The sequence below is a fragment of the Vitis riparia genome, chromosome 10 (genome assembly GCF_004353265.1).
Source record: "Vitis riparia cultivar Riparia Gloire de Montpellier isolate 1030 chromosome 10, EGFV_Vit.rip_1.0, whole genome shotgun sequence".
In the NCBI taxonomy this organism is placed as follows: Eukaryota; Viridiplantae; Streptophyta; class Magnoliopsida; order Vitales; family Vitaceae; genus Vitis; species Vitis riparia.
The window spans coordinates 16,045,734-16,062,528 of record NC_048440.1 but is presented as its reverse complement, the minus strand read 5'-3'; the positions used below and the strand labels follow the sequence as shown (position 1 = coordinate 16,062,528).

Sequence of the window (16,795 nt, the reverse complement as noted above, 5' to 3'; positions counted from 1 at the left end):
ACTGATGTATGCTAGCAATGTGAGTTTGTGTTGCTCATGTGCGTTAGTAGTATGTGATCATCTTCAAGCCACCAAAAGATTTACACAAAGCCTTTTTTTTGCATCAATCGTTCACCTTGGCTTAGCCACAGGCCACTCATGAAGTTAAGATGTCATCCCATAAAGCTTTGGTGTTGCATACTTGAATCAAATTACTTACAAGGGTCCTCTTTGCAGTGTTTAAGCTTATATTTATTATTACATATACATTGGGTGGGACCCACTCTTGAAAATCCCTGTCAAGGGAAGATGCTCATAGTGCTTGTATTGTAACCTCAACTACTAAGTTTAAACTTACAAATGAAACCTATATTATATATATATGAAAACATTTTTTAAATTTAAAAATAATATCTCTCTCTTATTCCCCATTCCTCAATATGTTTTAAAAACATTTGAAAATAATATCTCGTCAAGACGAGCTGAGAACATCCTATTGAAAATACTATTTCAAATCAAATAAAAATTCTTTCTCATTAATATTATAACTGATGTATACGACATTTCAAACAAAAGGTTACTATCAAAAATACTATTGCAAGTCAAATAAAATATCTCTCATTAATATTATAACTTACAAATCACTGAGGGCTCTGGTCTTGAAAATTCTTCTTGAAAGATTTTTCATCAACAAAAAGACAAAATAATAATAATAATAATAAAGTTGCAACTTGGATTTCTTTCTACCTTAGGCAATATTTTTTCTTTGTACCCACCTGCCATTTCTCGGTATTGAGATCTCATTTCCATGTGGTTGTTTCATTTGTTGGTACCTAAAGTCCCGCTGGATCTGGTATGAATCAGATTTCCATTAGCGTACAAACATGTACTTTCTTAGTTAGGATGATGAGCTGTGAACGTTGACTTCATCATATGGAACCAAAAAAAAAAATGGGGACTTCTTTATTAGAAAACGATTTGCAGGACTTCGTTATGTGGGTGTGAAAATGTCTTTAAGGCAGAAGTTTATTTGTCAACTTTATTGGAATTATTCAAATTTCCAGACTTTCAGTGCCCGGGTCATACCGCCGAACCCAATTGGACCCAGAAAAGTTCAGTTCAAAGCATGCACCTGTCAACTAGTTGCCCCAGAATACAAGAAGTTTAGGATCGCATGTACTTATTATATTGTGTATTTCCCAAAAATATCATGTGATTCCATATGGGGTTAAGCCAATGGGGAGTGAATGACAATGGGTCATCTAAGCTTTAGTTGGGAGTCCTTTTCAAGTACGTTGGCTGAATGTTTGCACTTCCTGTTAAATATTTATCCGCGTTTGAAATATAAAAACCAAGACCAAAGAGCAGAGATTCTGAGTTCTGATTATTGGAACAGTTTTAGAGAGAAGGGTTGGGTGTTGAAACTCTGTTTGGTTCCTCAAGTAGAGGCTTCAGGTCTTGAAGATGATTGTCCTCAAACATGTACTCCTCCTATCAGCCTTAGTGTTGGTTTGCTCTGGGATATGGACATGTGTTGTGGAAAGCTCTGGGGTGCCTCAAGAAGAAGGTAAGAAGAGGGTCAGTTGTGGGTTTATGTTGAATTTTCTTCTACGGTTTGGTCAAATGCCTCTCTGCAATATCCTTGTTTTTGGCTTATGTTGATGACCGTGACGCAGTGGATGCCCTCAAGCAAATAGCTAAAACCATGGGGATTATTGCCTGGGAGTTTAAATTGTTTAATGCTAGTGATTGTGTTGTGGGAACTGTTGAAATAGCACCACCAGCTCAGCCTGATCAGGAAGCTGTAAGCACGGTTACTTGTGATTGCAGTTTTAGCGATGCTACCTGCCATATTGTGAGCATGTATGTATTTCACTTTTCCCTCTATTTTTCGGAATGATATCTTATCTATATGAAATGAGTAAGCAAAAAAGGAAAGGAAAATAGGTGCCTTTATGTCTTGAAAACAATTTATATTTCGAAACATTGTTCGGGGATTTTGGGATTTGGGAGAGAATGGAAAAAAAATTACTTTTAGATTTTGAGTTCCTTGTTTGGTACCATCAAAGTGGGCCTTAATTTCTGTCTTGTAAAGTTTTGGAAAAGCAACTACTTATGGGGTTGTATTGTATTGCAGAATCTTGAAACGATTGAATCTTCCAGGAACACTTCCTCCTGAACTGGCCAACCTTACTTATCTCCAAAACATGTGAGTCTTCCTTCATACTTATCATAATTTGTTGTTAGGTATTGGCATTTTCAGACTCACTGCTCTAACATTCTTTTAGTTTGTGAGAAAATGTAAGAAGGGAAATCATTTGGTAACCAAGGAAACAAGATAAAAGAACAATTGGAAGCATAAGCATTAGAAATCTATGTTTTTCTTTGCCCCCGGTTTTTATCAGTAGCCAAATAGAAGGTCCAGGTTTGTAAAGCAGAACATAATAATCTTTTACCCATGTTGCTCTAATTTGCAGTGATTTTGCCTACAACTACTTGAATGGTTCAATACCGACCCAATGGGCTTCGATGCCATTGATAAATATGTAAGCTTTGTTACTCGCTTTATGATCAAGTTTGGCAAAATAGAAAGTTAAATTTCTTATTGAATTAACTAAACAAAATATTTGATGCAGCTCTCTTCTTGCAAACCGCCTATCAGGGGAAATTCCTAAGGAAATAGGAAACTTTGCCAATCTTTCATACTTGTAGGTTTTGACCTTTGGTTTGCCTAATTTTGCTTTTGATCACTAGTATGTTGATTAATATTCCAAGAAATTGAGGTTAGTATATCAGATTGTATGATGCATGTAACATGAGGAATGAACAACCAGCCCCGCGACACCTTTAGGCATTTTCAATTCAATATTTGGGGTTTGAAAAAGCATCCTTAAAAATGGCATGGATTTTTGCAAGCATGGTGGTTTTGTTCCTTTCTGTTTTTCTTTCAAAAGGTTCCACACCTATTTGGCTAATTTTGTTCAAAGAGCTTATGGCTAAAAAAGAACTTAATATGGAAGTCAAGAAAATGTTACTTCCTGTAGAAGCTCTGTTTTCGATTATGTAAAAAATCCTTTCATGTTTAACAAAACTTTTATAATACCAACATTGCCCTTTAAAAATTGTGACTTTGGATTCAGCTTCAACTTCCAACTTAAGCAAAAAGCAGGAAGCTATCCCAAACAAGACCTAAAAGTGCTTTTCCAAATGTGTTGTCAACTAAATTTTTCCACTTGCTGGAAACAGTAAAATGTTTTCTCACAACAGAATAGAGGCACACTTAATTTTTTTTCAATCTAATTGTTTGTAGCTATCTGAAATTGAACTCACAAGTTGTCAATTTTTCCATTGCAATGCCTTATTGGACTCGAGAAGATTAAAATTCTTATGCTTACATTGTTCATTAAAACAACATGACTATATATGATGCATACATGCATGCACCTAAATAAGAATTCTTTACATGAATTTGTGGGAGATTGTATTATAGTGATTATGATCTGCCTAACAACAATTTCAATGGGCAATTTTTATTAGGAATCTTGAAGCAAATCAATTTTCAGGACCAGTCCCTTCAGAGATTGGGAAGTTAGTTAACCTGCACACATTGTATGATCTAGTGTAGCTTTTCTCTATTTGGGTTTTTCGACTTCTTCATTTTTCCTTTTAATTTGGAATTTTGTAAAAGATGAAGTAGTTTTTATCTTGCTAACTTATTCTTGGTTGCAGGATTCTGTCCTCGAATCAGTTGAGTGAAACTTTGCCTAAAGAACTTGGTGGGCTTGACTTGAGAGATTTGTAAGCTTTTCACAATATTATTTATGCTTGATACTCACATTTCAATCATACAGAAAGGTGATATATTTTTTTATGGCAAAATGCAGTAGGATCAATGACAACAACTTCAACGGAACAATACCGGATTTTATTCAGAATTGGATACAACTCACCAGACTGTAAGAACTTCATCTTTCTGAAATTTTAAATGTCTTCTTGATTTTGAGACCCAGATGACACTCTAGCTACAGGTTTCTTGATTTTTCATGATACTTTTCTTTCCATTGAACTATGCAGAGAAATGCATGCAAGTGGATTGCAGGGTCCCATTCCGTCTAACATTTCTGTTTTGAAAAATTTAAATCAGTTGTAAGTAAAAAGCTTTTCTGAATGATCTAGAGAATTTTTTATCTTGTTTATACATTATATTAATTGGTCTCAAAGGGAGATGTTCATAATGGAAACTTTATATGCAGGAGGATTAGTGACATAAATGGGACAAATCAGCCTTTTCCAGTGCTGGATAATATAAAAAGCCTTAGACGATTGTATGTGGGATGCTTATCTCTGTTCTGTTTATGAAGGCATAAAAACATTTACCTTTTTGATTGGCATTTGACTTGATCATTTTTGGATTATCAGAGTTCTGAGGAACTGTAATATTTCTGGAGAAATCCCTTCAATCATCTGGAGAATGACTAATTTGCGAGTTCTGTAAGTAAATGGCATGAGATTGTGGTAAATGAATACTACATTTGCTTCTCAATTTCCTTTTTCCCTTTGGAATATTGCATACTTGAGAAAGAAACAACTAAAATTTTTAACTGTCCCATCTGTTAATCTTAAAACTTAGTTTACTGCAAGCTTGTAGCCCTGATGCAAACAGTTAAAATGCTGGTAAAGTCACAGAGTTGAACTGCTATACGTACAAACATGTAGCCAAATATATGCTGTACTTGTAGAAGAGAGGAATCAAAATCCTAGTTAGAGTGGGATTTGGCTTCCATAATAACGAATTTTTTATTCCCATTCCCATTCTAAAAAACAATCCAAACACATTAATGAATGGGAATGGAATCTAGTGTTCCAAACCTGAGCTAACAGTTTTAACCTCCTCCTGGAATTTAGGAACATTGCTAACCAATCTTCTTCTTGACATAGCTTAGCATTGTCTTTTAAAATTTATGTTTCAAACTAACCTTTACCTTCAACACAAAGTTTATAAGAACTTATACATTCATGACTGCTGCATACACCTTATATGTCTAAAGCCTTCATATGCTTGCAGTCCTTATACTAAGTTTTGATGGAGTTCAAGTATCTTCAGGGGGGAAGTCCTCTCAATCAACAATAACCATGAATTGCTTCAGCAAAACTCTAGGACCACTTTCAGATTGAATTCTCACAAATTCACAAGATTTGAAATTGATGAACCTCAACACAGATAACAGAACTCTAGACATCCCTCAAAGCAAGCGCTCTCTCTAATCCTTTCTCTAAATTTGCCTCTTTATTCATAAATGAGATAGGTTACCTAGTCAAAACTGACTCAAAGGGATTCAATAGTGGGAAAAAAACACCACCTTCAATCTTTTTAAAATTAGGACACCAAAATAGAGCTTAAACTGCTCTTTTAGATTTGCTGTTAGTGAACTGCCAAATTCAATAGTAGCAAACTGAGAATGAGAAAGACAACTCAGAAACACCATAGTAAACATAAGTTTGCTAGTAGGAAACTGGAGTTGACATTGGTAAATATGCATTGGACAACACCCTTTCTGCCCTTAAGTTTGCCTGTTATGTGCTTTTCTCCAGAACCTACAATATACCAGCTTTAAGTTTGCTGATAGCAAACCATGCCGTGGCTAGTAGGAAACATGACATAAAGAACCTATCTTTTGAGAATTTTCCAACACATTTGACCTATAACATGGACACAAACATGAATGACAGTGCTTGAGCTACCTTGGGACACTTTAAACACACTCTCTAAGGTCTCTAAAGGTCAAACTATAGCAACGCGATACTAAGTCTTGAGACAAAATGATCTCGTATTTACCTTAGGTATCAATTAATGAGCTTGACTTCAACTGATCTTCACTGAGCTTGGTCTCCATGTGATGATATGAACATGGTTGATCTTGATGACTCATAATGGTGAAGTCCTATGCTAAAATCTTACACCAGAAATGAACATTACTGATTGTTGTCATGAAATTGCCAGGATATGATTTTTCCATTTACAGATTATGTTAAAATTCATTGGTAGAGAAGTTGAACAATTGTTTTCCAACATATTTGGTTAAGTTTTATTGGCTCGTCTAATTGATGTCCCTGATTTATTGATAATATTCTTTTCTTCACTTCATTTTTTGAGTACTGTTTGGTTCACAACTATTTTATAAGCAATAGATGGCAAGATTAACTCCTCTATAGCTGAACAAAGATTCAGTCTCTTAAACTCAAATAGTAGACAGATCTAAGGCTTGAAATATGGGCATGCCTGTTTACCTTATGATTTTGGACAGGGATCTCAGTTTCAACAAGTTAACTGGAGAACTTCCCACTGCCATAAGCTCAGACAGTTTGAAATTCATGTAAGCAATTAAATTAATGTTCTAGATGTACAATGCAACTTTCATAATGTTATATTATCCTGGAACTAATGGAGAAGCTTGTTGCTGATATGGCTTTCATTAGCTTTTTAACTGGCAACTTGCTCAGTGGAAATATATCGGGGTCATTCTTGAAGGATGGAGTTACCATGTATGTTTCTCATCTTGGATACTTAGTTTTTCTTCCATTTATTTGGAAATAGAGTACTTTCCCTTGTATTATTCAGTCCTTGGTTATCATGATCTCTAAGAATACCTGAATGTGTCAATTGACTTTAATGGTTTATTTAATTAGATTTTAAAGTGTACAAATGCTCATTACTTTTGGTATAAATAGTGATGTTGTAAAAATAGGGTTAAGGTTTTAGTTGAACCATTGCTTGAATTGGCAAAGATGTAAATTCTGTCAGGTTTCTAAAATTTCAAAAGAAAATTTGTCATACTATCAGGACAGCAAAGTCATACACAAGATTATCAAAGAATACAGAGTGAAATAAAGGATAGATAAGATGGACAATTGTAGGAGTTTCACTTGGTTCATGTTGGATGAATAAAAATGCTAGTTTTGGGGGAAGCCTTGGTGCTTGCTCTCCTCCCTTGTAAATCATCTCATCTATATGGAATGAACATTACATTGTAATAGTTTCTTAATAAGCTAGAGCAAATACAAGCTGCTCCTAATTAGTATATATGGAAATTATTCCCTTTTTGAATTTGGTTTTTGTGTCTCTTTCTTCCAAAGAAGAACAGTGGTGTTCCCTGGTCATGAGTAGTACCTTTTCTACTAAGTCTTTCTTTTTTTCTTTTTTCTTTTTTATTTTTTTATTTCTTTATTTATTTTTTATTTTTCAAAATACTCTCCGGAGGAGACAGCTGTATCACTTGCCTCTGGCTAAGACCATTTGGAAACCTAGAACTTCTTCCAAGATCAAAGCTTCAGCTTGGCTAGTTCTGCAAAAGAAGATTAAACACTAATGATATCAGTTTGGGAGGCTCTAAGAAGTATTTTCTCTGTAAATATGTGTGCAATGTGCAGGGCTATGGTTACCTCTCCATGCATTGCCCTGTTGTGTATATTTGCAGAAGAGTTTCTTCTCTTTGGCTTAAATTTGGTAGGTGGTCCCAAGGAAATAGGGTGTGGCAGGGGGGGATTTTGGTAGGAGGAAAAGGAAGTTTTGAGAAATTCTCTCATGGGCTCTTTTGTGGCTGATTTAGGTGGAAAGAATTGTTAGGGTCTTTAAACAGAGGTATAATTTTTGTTATAAGCCAATTTTGAGGTGGAGTGGTTTTCCTGGGGTTTCCTTTAGGTGCTGTTATGGGTAACTAGGCTACAGCTTGTAGGGTAGTAGCAGGAGAGAGACCATATTCTTGGATTGATTCCTTTCCCAGTTTTCAGCTGAACTTTGAATGATGCACTTTGGGCATATGGGCAAATCGGAGATTGGATGCATTCTTAGGAATCATACTGAGGCAGTACTATGTCATAAGAGTCATAACTAAGTGAAAATGGTTGAGTTATTGAGGCTGTGAACCAGCAGTTGCTTGAGGGTTTTGGAAGAAGCCTTGATATGTGGTATTATCAAATTTTATTGATTGGGATGAAATTTGATGGCGAAGTTATGTGTTTATTCTGGTTCTGTGGGATCATGGTGCTATGCTTACCTTATATGCGAAATTGATCTGTCTTTACTGGTTTAGGCTTCAGGGGTGTGCTATAGATGCATCAACAGGTTGTCCAATCAAGAAATCAAAGCTAAGAGGGGGCTGAAATCCTTACAGAGTTCTATAGGAGAATTTTAGCCACCAGAATGCTGGGTTTTGGTTTAAATTGTGGTTTTAGTTCATATTTTTCTGTTTCTTTTTTAGTTTTCCTTTCATTTTGAAGGGCCTCTTATTTTTCCTTGTAATGGTTCAGTAAAGTATGTTTCTCATATACACACAAACTGACCTTTTCTAAGAACGTTAGGTAATTATCTTTGGTTTTTATAAAATGACTAGAAAGTCTATTACTGTTGTCACGGTTTATAGTGCAAGTTTGCTTCTCCCCTTGAATCAAGATTCAAGAGTTCATAATAAGGTGAATATGTCCTCTTTCCTTTATGTTCCTTTCATGTGTTTAGGAAAGACATGTGCAATCATTCTTTGACCTCCATGTCAGGAAATGCTGCCATGCATTCTTTTTATTTGTCCCTGTTCCCATCAATGTATGTCACATACCGTTTCTTACTGTTTCTCTTTTTATTAATTGAATTACTTCATAAGGAATTTAAGTGTCACATTCTATCATTCTAATGGACTATTTTGGGACATAAGTAAGGAGGAAGAATCAAGAAAGATGGTGTGTATTTTTCAGATGCAAACTTGTCATCATACTCCTTAGGATAAGTTCTTCAATGTAGTAGCAGGAGTATGACAGTGTGGTTGATGGGATGGTGTCTATCATGTGGTCTCATTCAATATAAATGAAACCACCATCATTATTGAGAAGTTACCACTTTCAATTTCTGCATGCAGTGATCTTTCTTACAATAACTTTACATGGCAAAGCCCTGAGCAACCTGCTTGTGACAATTACAAGTATGTGTATTTCTTTCTTGGATATAACTTCCGTTTACTTTCCTGTTTTATAGCTTCAGATTGTGATTTTTTTGTAATGATAATTTAACGTTTTTGCTATTTCACTAGTGGTGCAAAGTTAAATTTGTTTCAAGCCTTCTCAAAGGATAACAGCTTGTAAGTTGTTTTTATTGCTTTCTTTAGTGTAGTTATTGGGCAATCTTTACCCTAGAGATAATCTTTTTTGCTTTGATTAATATTGACCTTAATCATTGAAATGAAAAATAAAAGACCAGTGATGGCTGAGAACTTAACTCTTTTATCAATCATGTATATGTGAAACTAACTTGTCCATGTCCTTGACCTCAATTAGAAAAGGAGTTCTTCCATGCAGAACAGATCTCGAATGTAAAAATTGTAAGTATGTTATTTTCCTGTGAATATGATCCATTACATTGACATTCATACTTTGGCTTTTAATTTTTCTTCTTTAGCATATGGAAACTCTTGGAATCATAAAACATTTGTGATCATATTACTAATTATCCTATTAATTCAATCAAAAGGCAATTTTTGTAGTCTAATTGACTGGTGGACATGTCATTGAAATAGTAAAATCTTGCAGATTATAGAGAAATGACTTTAACCAAGACTCCTTTCGTTGTAGTGAATACTACAGAAATTGGCTCAAGAATTTGTTTCCTCTATCTTAAATGATTTAAAGTGAGCTATTTATGCCAATTGCATATCTACTCTCTAATATGAAAAATGCATCTTCTTTTTTAATAATTTTACTTTACAAATAGCTAGCATTTTTAATTTCTATATTGTCTTTGTATCATGGGTAAATTGAAAATCTCTGTAATGGTTTCTGACATCAGCAAACCTTTATTTCTGACTTATCACTGACCTGCCTTGCATGGCCGCTTTGTTTGTCGTTGTGGTGCTTGTTAGTGAAGTTGAGGGGAGGTCAGTGATGGGTCAGAAGCCTTGGAGAGAGGTCTTATCAACTTAGTCTTAAATTTCCTGATCATAAATTTATTTTTTGGCAGATGGGCATTCTTTATATGTTAATTGTGGTGGAGAAAAGGTGAAAGTTAATGAAAACAAAAGAAGCATCACCTATGAAGGAGATACAGCAAGGGACAACAGTGATGCAAACTACTATTTAAGTGCTGATAACAACAACTGGGGATTTAGTAGCTCTGGAGACTTCATGGATGACAATAATGAACTAAATAAAGATTATATTATAACTTCAAAATCACAAATCTCTGAGACATTATACAACACAGCACGAATTTCTCCTCTCTCTCTCACTTATTTCAGATATTGTCTACAAAATGGGAGTTATAGTGTGCGTCTCCACTTTGCCGAGATAGAATTCACAAATGATAGTACATACGGAAGCCTTGGGAAACGCATGTTTGATATTTATGCCCAGGTAAATTGATCATGGTTCTATTATGAAAAATTTTTCCTCAGTAATCAGATATCTACCTATTCACAATGCACTTGGATTGAGTTGGTTAACATCTTCAAAAAAATAAAAGAAAACAATGAAAAAAACAGTAATCATTCATATTTCATAGTATAGCTCTTGGTATTAACAGTCGCCTAGTTGGGGAATTCCTAGAATGTAGCATGTATGGCTAAACATTTGCTACCTGTCCAGTTTGGGTGCCTGAGAGGCCATATTTTGGGTCTGAGGCTCATATCCAGGTAATCTTTCCATCAGCTTACATTAACATTCAATTACTATGCTGCAGGATGAATTGGTAAAGAAGGATTTCAATATTGAAGATCATGCCAAAGGGGCTCTTAAGCCATATGCTTTACCATTTAATGCAACTGTGACAAATAATGTGCTAGAGATCCGCTTCTATTTTGCTGGCAGAGGAACAACTAGAATTCCTCAAAGAGGAGTCTATGGCCCCCTCATATCAGCTATCTCTGTGGATCCCAGTGAGTTATTTTTTTGAACCTTCCTCTTCTCACTGCTCTACTACTGTTACTAATGCAGTGGCTATTATGATGACTACCTGTAAGCTACAATAATTATCACAATAAACAATGAGAATGATTGCAATTTAGAATGTCAAGAGTGATCATAACAAAGGATTCAGTTAATTGTCTAGTTGAATGAATTAAACAGGTAACTTGAGAGTAAAGGCTTCAAGATGGAGAAATTTTGGCCACTTAAAGTCTTATGGTACAAGGAGGACAAAGAGGACATGGATACAGTCAGTTTATGTTTAAAGGGTAGAACAGGATTTGTGTTGCCCTGCCAAATCCTTGGTAGATAGTATTGCTAATACTGTGAAGTATTAATTTCCTGAGAGCAGTAACAATGTCCATATGCATACATATATGCATATGTTGTGCTTAGTCCTAATTCTGAGTTTACAAGCTTAAAACTCTTTAATTGCTCCTGCTTTCAAAACTCATGTGCTTATCTCAAAAGCTCTCCCTTTCTTATCTCTATGAACCATGTGCCTTTTTAACATTTTGTGGGAAATTCTCTCCCTTTCCCATTTGGCCCTGACGAACCCCTTGTAGACCCTTCAACCTGCACTAACTTTCCTCCACTTCTACCAATAGCATGGCAATTTTTATAAATCATTGCAATCAATATAACATACCTACTAAAGCTTCTTTTATTTTTAATTTTTTCTTTTTGGTGGATAGAATAGAATAATAGATTCTCCATTTTAAATTAGAAAACTAAAGGATCTTTTCCTGTATTATGGTAGACATCAAGGAAAAGAAAATCTGGCTTCAAAAGAGAACCCGTTTTGAGGCCATTTATTCACATTGAAGGGACCCTTTATGTACTTTATTGTAGGCCAACTTTTTTCAGAATTTGTCTTGACAATGAGTTAGTAAACTATCGTAAATTTAAAATTAGCTTATAATTTTATTTGTTATCCTCTAATTACCTAGGAACTCTGCCTAATCAAGTTAAAATCATCCGAGCCATTTAGTTTTTCTAGGATGCTACTTAGGAAACTGCAAAATCTAGCGATCCACTTGAGGTTCAGTTATGAAAGAATTGCTGATATCATGCCAATGGATGCAAATCCTATATGTTTCCCTCTTTTGCCCTTGCCCTCCAATCGCCAGGCCGTCATCTCGCACCAACCCACTACAAACCTGATTGAGAAGCAGCAGCCCATATTAGATATTTGTACAAGAGACACAATGTGTTGTTTCTTTTTTCTTTTTTTTCTTTTTTTAATTTCTTTACCTTATTTTTTCCCCTTAAGGTCATCTAGTAAATGCATACACAAATGGACAAACAAAACAAGTTCTCAAAATTTTTGGGATCATACGCTTGGTTTAGACAAACTAGCTCACCCCCAACCCAAAAAATTAGGATAAAATCAAATAAGGGTAATTTTTTGGTCACATAAAATTAGGGTAAAGGGTAAACTAGATAGGCCCTTTTGAATATTTATGAAGGTATCTTTACTGGCCTCATGTAGTATATTAAGCTTGCTAAAATATCATACACACCTTCAGCTTACTCTGCAATATCTACTAGCTTTCTTTTGACAGTAAACGTATGAGCTTACCTAAAATGTTAGTTTAACCATATTGATGACATGACATCCTTCCTGCAAACAACAAAAATGTTAATTTTTGAACTTGGATATCGAATTGTACTTCTACCAGGTTTTGCCCATCACTAAGTTGCTAGAGGACCAAATTTTGTAGTGGAATAGCACCCTTCATCATTTAAATACTGGTACTGGTTCATTCCTGATAAAACTTGATCAGAATAATTTGTACTTGATACTATGACCACTAAGTGTATGATAGTATCTACAGGCATGTCCTCTCCAGATATAAAAGCTTAGGGATGAAAAACCTTACTGGTGCAAAGTGCAAAGAGCTGTTGGTACATTTTCTATTTCTATGTTACATGGGGTCAGAGTACTGAATTTTATTTGGTAGATTTTATTTAGATGGTGCATATGCTGTAAAGGAAAGTGCTAGTCTAGGGTATAAAATCTGAATATAAACTGGGTGATGGTAATGGTGAAATTTTGAGTCTGCAAGTCTCTATGCTTTTAGCAACTTCTTTATTTCCTTGCTCAACTGATATTATCTTTCTGTTTCAGTTGTATAACATGTCTTTACTAATCTACATTGAGTGGGGAAAATTTTTTCAGCACTGTAATTTGATGCCTCTTTGTTTCTCTCATTAATTTATCAACTTCTATTATTTCAGCACTGAGTTTTTGGTTTTAAGGCTAGACTGTTTAATGAATCCATGTGTGGTTAAAATGTCTAGCTTCATTCACCAAAAGAACTTCTGTTTTTTGTTCCTTCTTGGTTGAATTCCCGGACAGATTTCACACCCCCATCTGAAGGTGGAAAGACAAAGACTGCACCTATCATTATTGGAGTTGTAGCGGCATGTCTCATTTGCTTGGCACTGGGAATTTTTTGGTGGAGAGGCAACTTGAGAACCAAAAATGGGAGAGAAAAAGGTTTGGGATATCTCAGTCATCTACTATCATTACTTCCCAAAAAAGTTGTCATCTATTGGTTAATATTGATATAATGCACTCATTATTTATTGACACCACCTGTTGCAACTTGCATTTATACTCAACCTTTTGCCAACAGAATACAGATATTCAATTTAAGACAGACTTATAGTGAGAAAGGATATATATCCACATCGGAGATTGTTTAAATCATTGTAGTTATTCTTTAACTATTCAAATTACAATGATTCAAAGTAGAGTTTTGGGTTAGCTTGTATATAGAAAAAGGTCCAACACCCTTAATTGGTTTTGTAGATGGGGTAGGGGTTAAGGGAGGGAGCGGTTCTTTTGTGTTCTCTCTCTATGGAATAGCCTTTTTGATATCCATAGTATATATCCTGTGTACCTTAGTGTATAGTTTTTTTGCTGTTTTATCCATAAAATTTCTTGCTCACTCACCAAAAAATAAATAAGTAAAACCCTTTTAAAAATTGGTTTCAGGCTTTTATTGGTAGTTTTGTTTCAGCCAATTATGAAATAAAAATTTATTTTCTCAGTTTTTCTAGAGTATGCCTGAGAAATTGTTACGACTTCCAAGTATGAAAGATAATGCATTGAAAATACATGATTAGTTCAGATGTTTTGGCATTTTGCACCACAACCCTGAGAGTGCATGTTTAATTTATTCTCATTCACATGTTTATATGTAAAATGTGATTTTTCTGGTTTTCTAAAGCATGTTTGAAGAATTGTGATAAGTGGGGGATATAGATCATTGCAGATTCAAGGTTGAGGACTTTTCATGAGTCTAAGATCTCAGGTTTCCCATAATGAAAATTACTCGTTATGTAGCAAAGTTCCAAAATCTCAAGGTACTTCCCTTTCTTCTTGAACAGATTTTGGAGGATTAGATGTCCACATAGGATCCTTTACCTTAAAACAAATAAAAGCTGCCACCAACAATTTTGATTCTCTAAACCAGATTGGGGAAGGTGGATTTGGTCCTGTGTACAAGGTATTTAAGATAAATCTTTGTTACTTTAGTTCTTCCCATCAGAAGATGGATTTTCCTTTCCAGAATTCATCTTAAAAATTTTCACTACTGTGATGCAGGGGCTATTACCTGATGGTACTGCGATTGCCGTGAAGCAGCTTTCATCTAAATCAACTCAGGGGAATCGTGAATTTTTGAATGAGATAGGCATGATTTCTTGTTTGCAGCACCCAAATCTTGTGAAACTTCATGGATGTTGTATCGAAGGGAACCAACTCTTGCTCGTATATGAATACATGGAAAATAATAGCCTTGCCCGTGCCTTGTTAGGCAAGTACTTGGTCATTACTTGATCATGGTGTATTGACTACAAAAATTGGAAATGAAGCCTAGAATTTGCATACAAGTAGTTTGTAAGCTATTGTGCCTTAGCAGTTTTTCCTCCAATGACAATTTGCAGGCCCAGAAAACTGTCAACTGAAACTGGATTGGCCAACAAGGCAGAAGATTTGTGTTGGGATCGCCAGAGGTTTAGCTTTTCTCCATGAAGAATCAAGACTCAAGATTGTTCACAGAGATATCAAAGGTACAAATGTACTGCTTGATGGGGACCTAAATCCCAAAATTTCCGACTTTGGGCTGGCTAAACTTCATGAAGAGGAGAAAACCCACATCAGCACCCGAGTTGCTGGAACAATGTGAGTCACTATGTTTTTTTTTAGTTCAACTGACATGGATCTTGGTTGATATTCTATTTTTTCATGCTTCAATCTAAAATATATCATGATTTTGATGTGCAGAGGGTACATGGCTCCAGAATATGCACTTTGGGGTTACCTAACCTATAAAGCAGATGTTTACAGTTTCGGAGTTGTGGCTTTGGAAATTGTTAGTGGGAAGCACAATATGAGTTATCGGCCCAAGAATGATTGTGCTTGTCTTCTAGATTGGGTAGTTCACTCATTTATATCTTGAGTTTCGTGCTACTCATTCCAGTCAACACTTATTAATCTGATTCTCTTCAACTGTGCCCCTGCCTAAGATCAATCTTTTCCATAAGTACATTTTTATTAGGGTTCTTGGTCTTTAATTTTCTTAGTACTAGGACAGTTAGATAAGAGCAATAACAAAGTACCTGGGTGAAGGTGCAGGTGATGAGAATCATACCAATTTAAGTTGATTGAAAGTACAGAAGCAAATTGATCACATACTAGTTTAATTTTATGGTGATAATTGATAACCAGTTCTGGCACTGGCTGGAACTATTGTATGATCAAATTAAAATCTCTTCTTTCTTTTTATCCAGGCCTGTTTTTTGCAGCAAAGTGGAGACATAATGGAGCTAGTGGATCAAAAGCTGGGATCTGAATTCAACAAGAAAGAAGCAGAAAGGATGATCAAAGTAGCTCTCTTATGCACTAATGCTTCCCCATCACTAAGGCCAAACATGTCTGAAGCGGTTAGCATGCTGGAAGGAATAACTACCATCTCGGATGCAATACCAGAAGCAGGTAGCTACAGTGAAGATTTGAGGTTTAAGGCCATAAGAGAATATCACAATCATACAAGATCTCAGGTTTTGGAAAATAAGTAAGGTCCAAGCTGACTCAACATCAGGCAGCCAGGCATGGATTCAATCTACCTCTGCATCTGCCCATGATCTCTACGATATTAACATGGAGTCGTATTTGAGGTCTAGATCCACAAGGCAACATAATACAGAGATAGAAAGCCATCTTTCAGAAGGAACCCAGACTGAGATAACATCAAAACATCCATGGATTAGCTCTTCCTCTACATCTGGCCAGGATCTTTACAGTTTTAACCTGGAATCCCACTAGTGTTCACAGGTATATGAGAATTCTCTCCAGTCCCTCGAAAAACCTTTCAAAACCATTACTTCTTTCTTTTGCTTTAATACCTTTAAGGATGCATATAGTAACACAGGGATACTTCAAAATTCCCAGAAGATTGAGTTTCGATTTCCATAATAATGGTTTCTTATTCATATCCATATTTCTTATAAGTAATCCAAACACAATAATGGATGAAAGATTGAATGAATTTCTCATTCTTTATGCTCCATCATGGCAAAGGCACTCTTATAGTTCTTCTATTCTTTACCATCTACGTCTCACATTGTATTTATATACACTTGAATAGTTCATACTTAGTCCCACTACATAAAATACTCTTTGTAGTTTTCCATCTTTAAGGTGCAGATCTCAAAGACCGCTCCAAATGAGTAGCGGTTGGGAATCTATTGTCATCAAATCACCCCCATGATGGCTTCAGAGCTGACGGAGAAAAGGAAAATATTAACTTCAGTGTTCAACATACATTCCATTCTAGTGAATACTGGGCCATTTTTCTCTATT

General features: G+C 35.4%; 1 protein-coding gene across 1 annotated transcript; it reads left to right on the top strand.

Moving 5' to 3' along the window:
• The first annotated feature begins 1,092 nt into the window (after positions 1-1,092).
• LOC117924401 (probable LRR receptor-like serine/threonine-protein kinase RFK1) lies at positions 1,093-16,502 on the top strand. Its single transcript, XM_034843041.1, has 24 exons — positions 1,093-1,546; positions 1,656-1,842; positions 2,117-2,188; positions 2,457-2,525; positions 2,616-2,687; positions 3,517-3,588; positions 3,709-3,777; positions 3,864-3,935; positions 4,054-4,125; positions 4,233-4,304; positions 4,399-4,470; positions 6,285-6,353; positions 6,457-6,522; positions 8,886-8,948; positions 9,057-9,104; positions 9,301-9,344; positions 9,980-10,371; positions 10,697-10,892; positions 13,283-13,423; positions 14,320-14,438; positions 14,537-14,747; positions 14,878-15,115; positions 15,218-15,368; positions 15,724-16,502. Exons 1-24 carry the CDS (start codon positions 1,444-1,446, stop codon positions 16,009-16,011), a joined length of 2,958 nt encoding a protein of 985 aa, XP_034698932.1. The 5' UTR covers positions 1,093-1,443; the 3' UTR covers positions 16,012-16,502.
• The last annotated feature ends 293 nt before the right edge of the window (positions 16,503-16,795 follow it).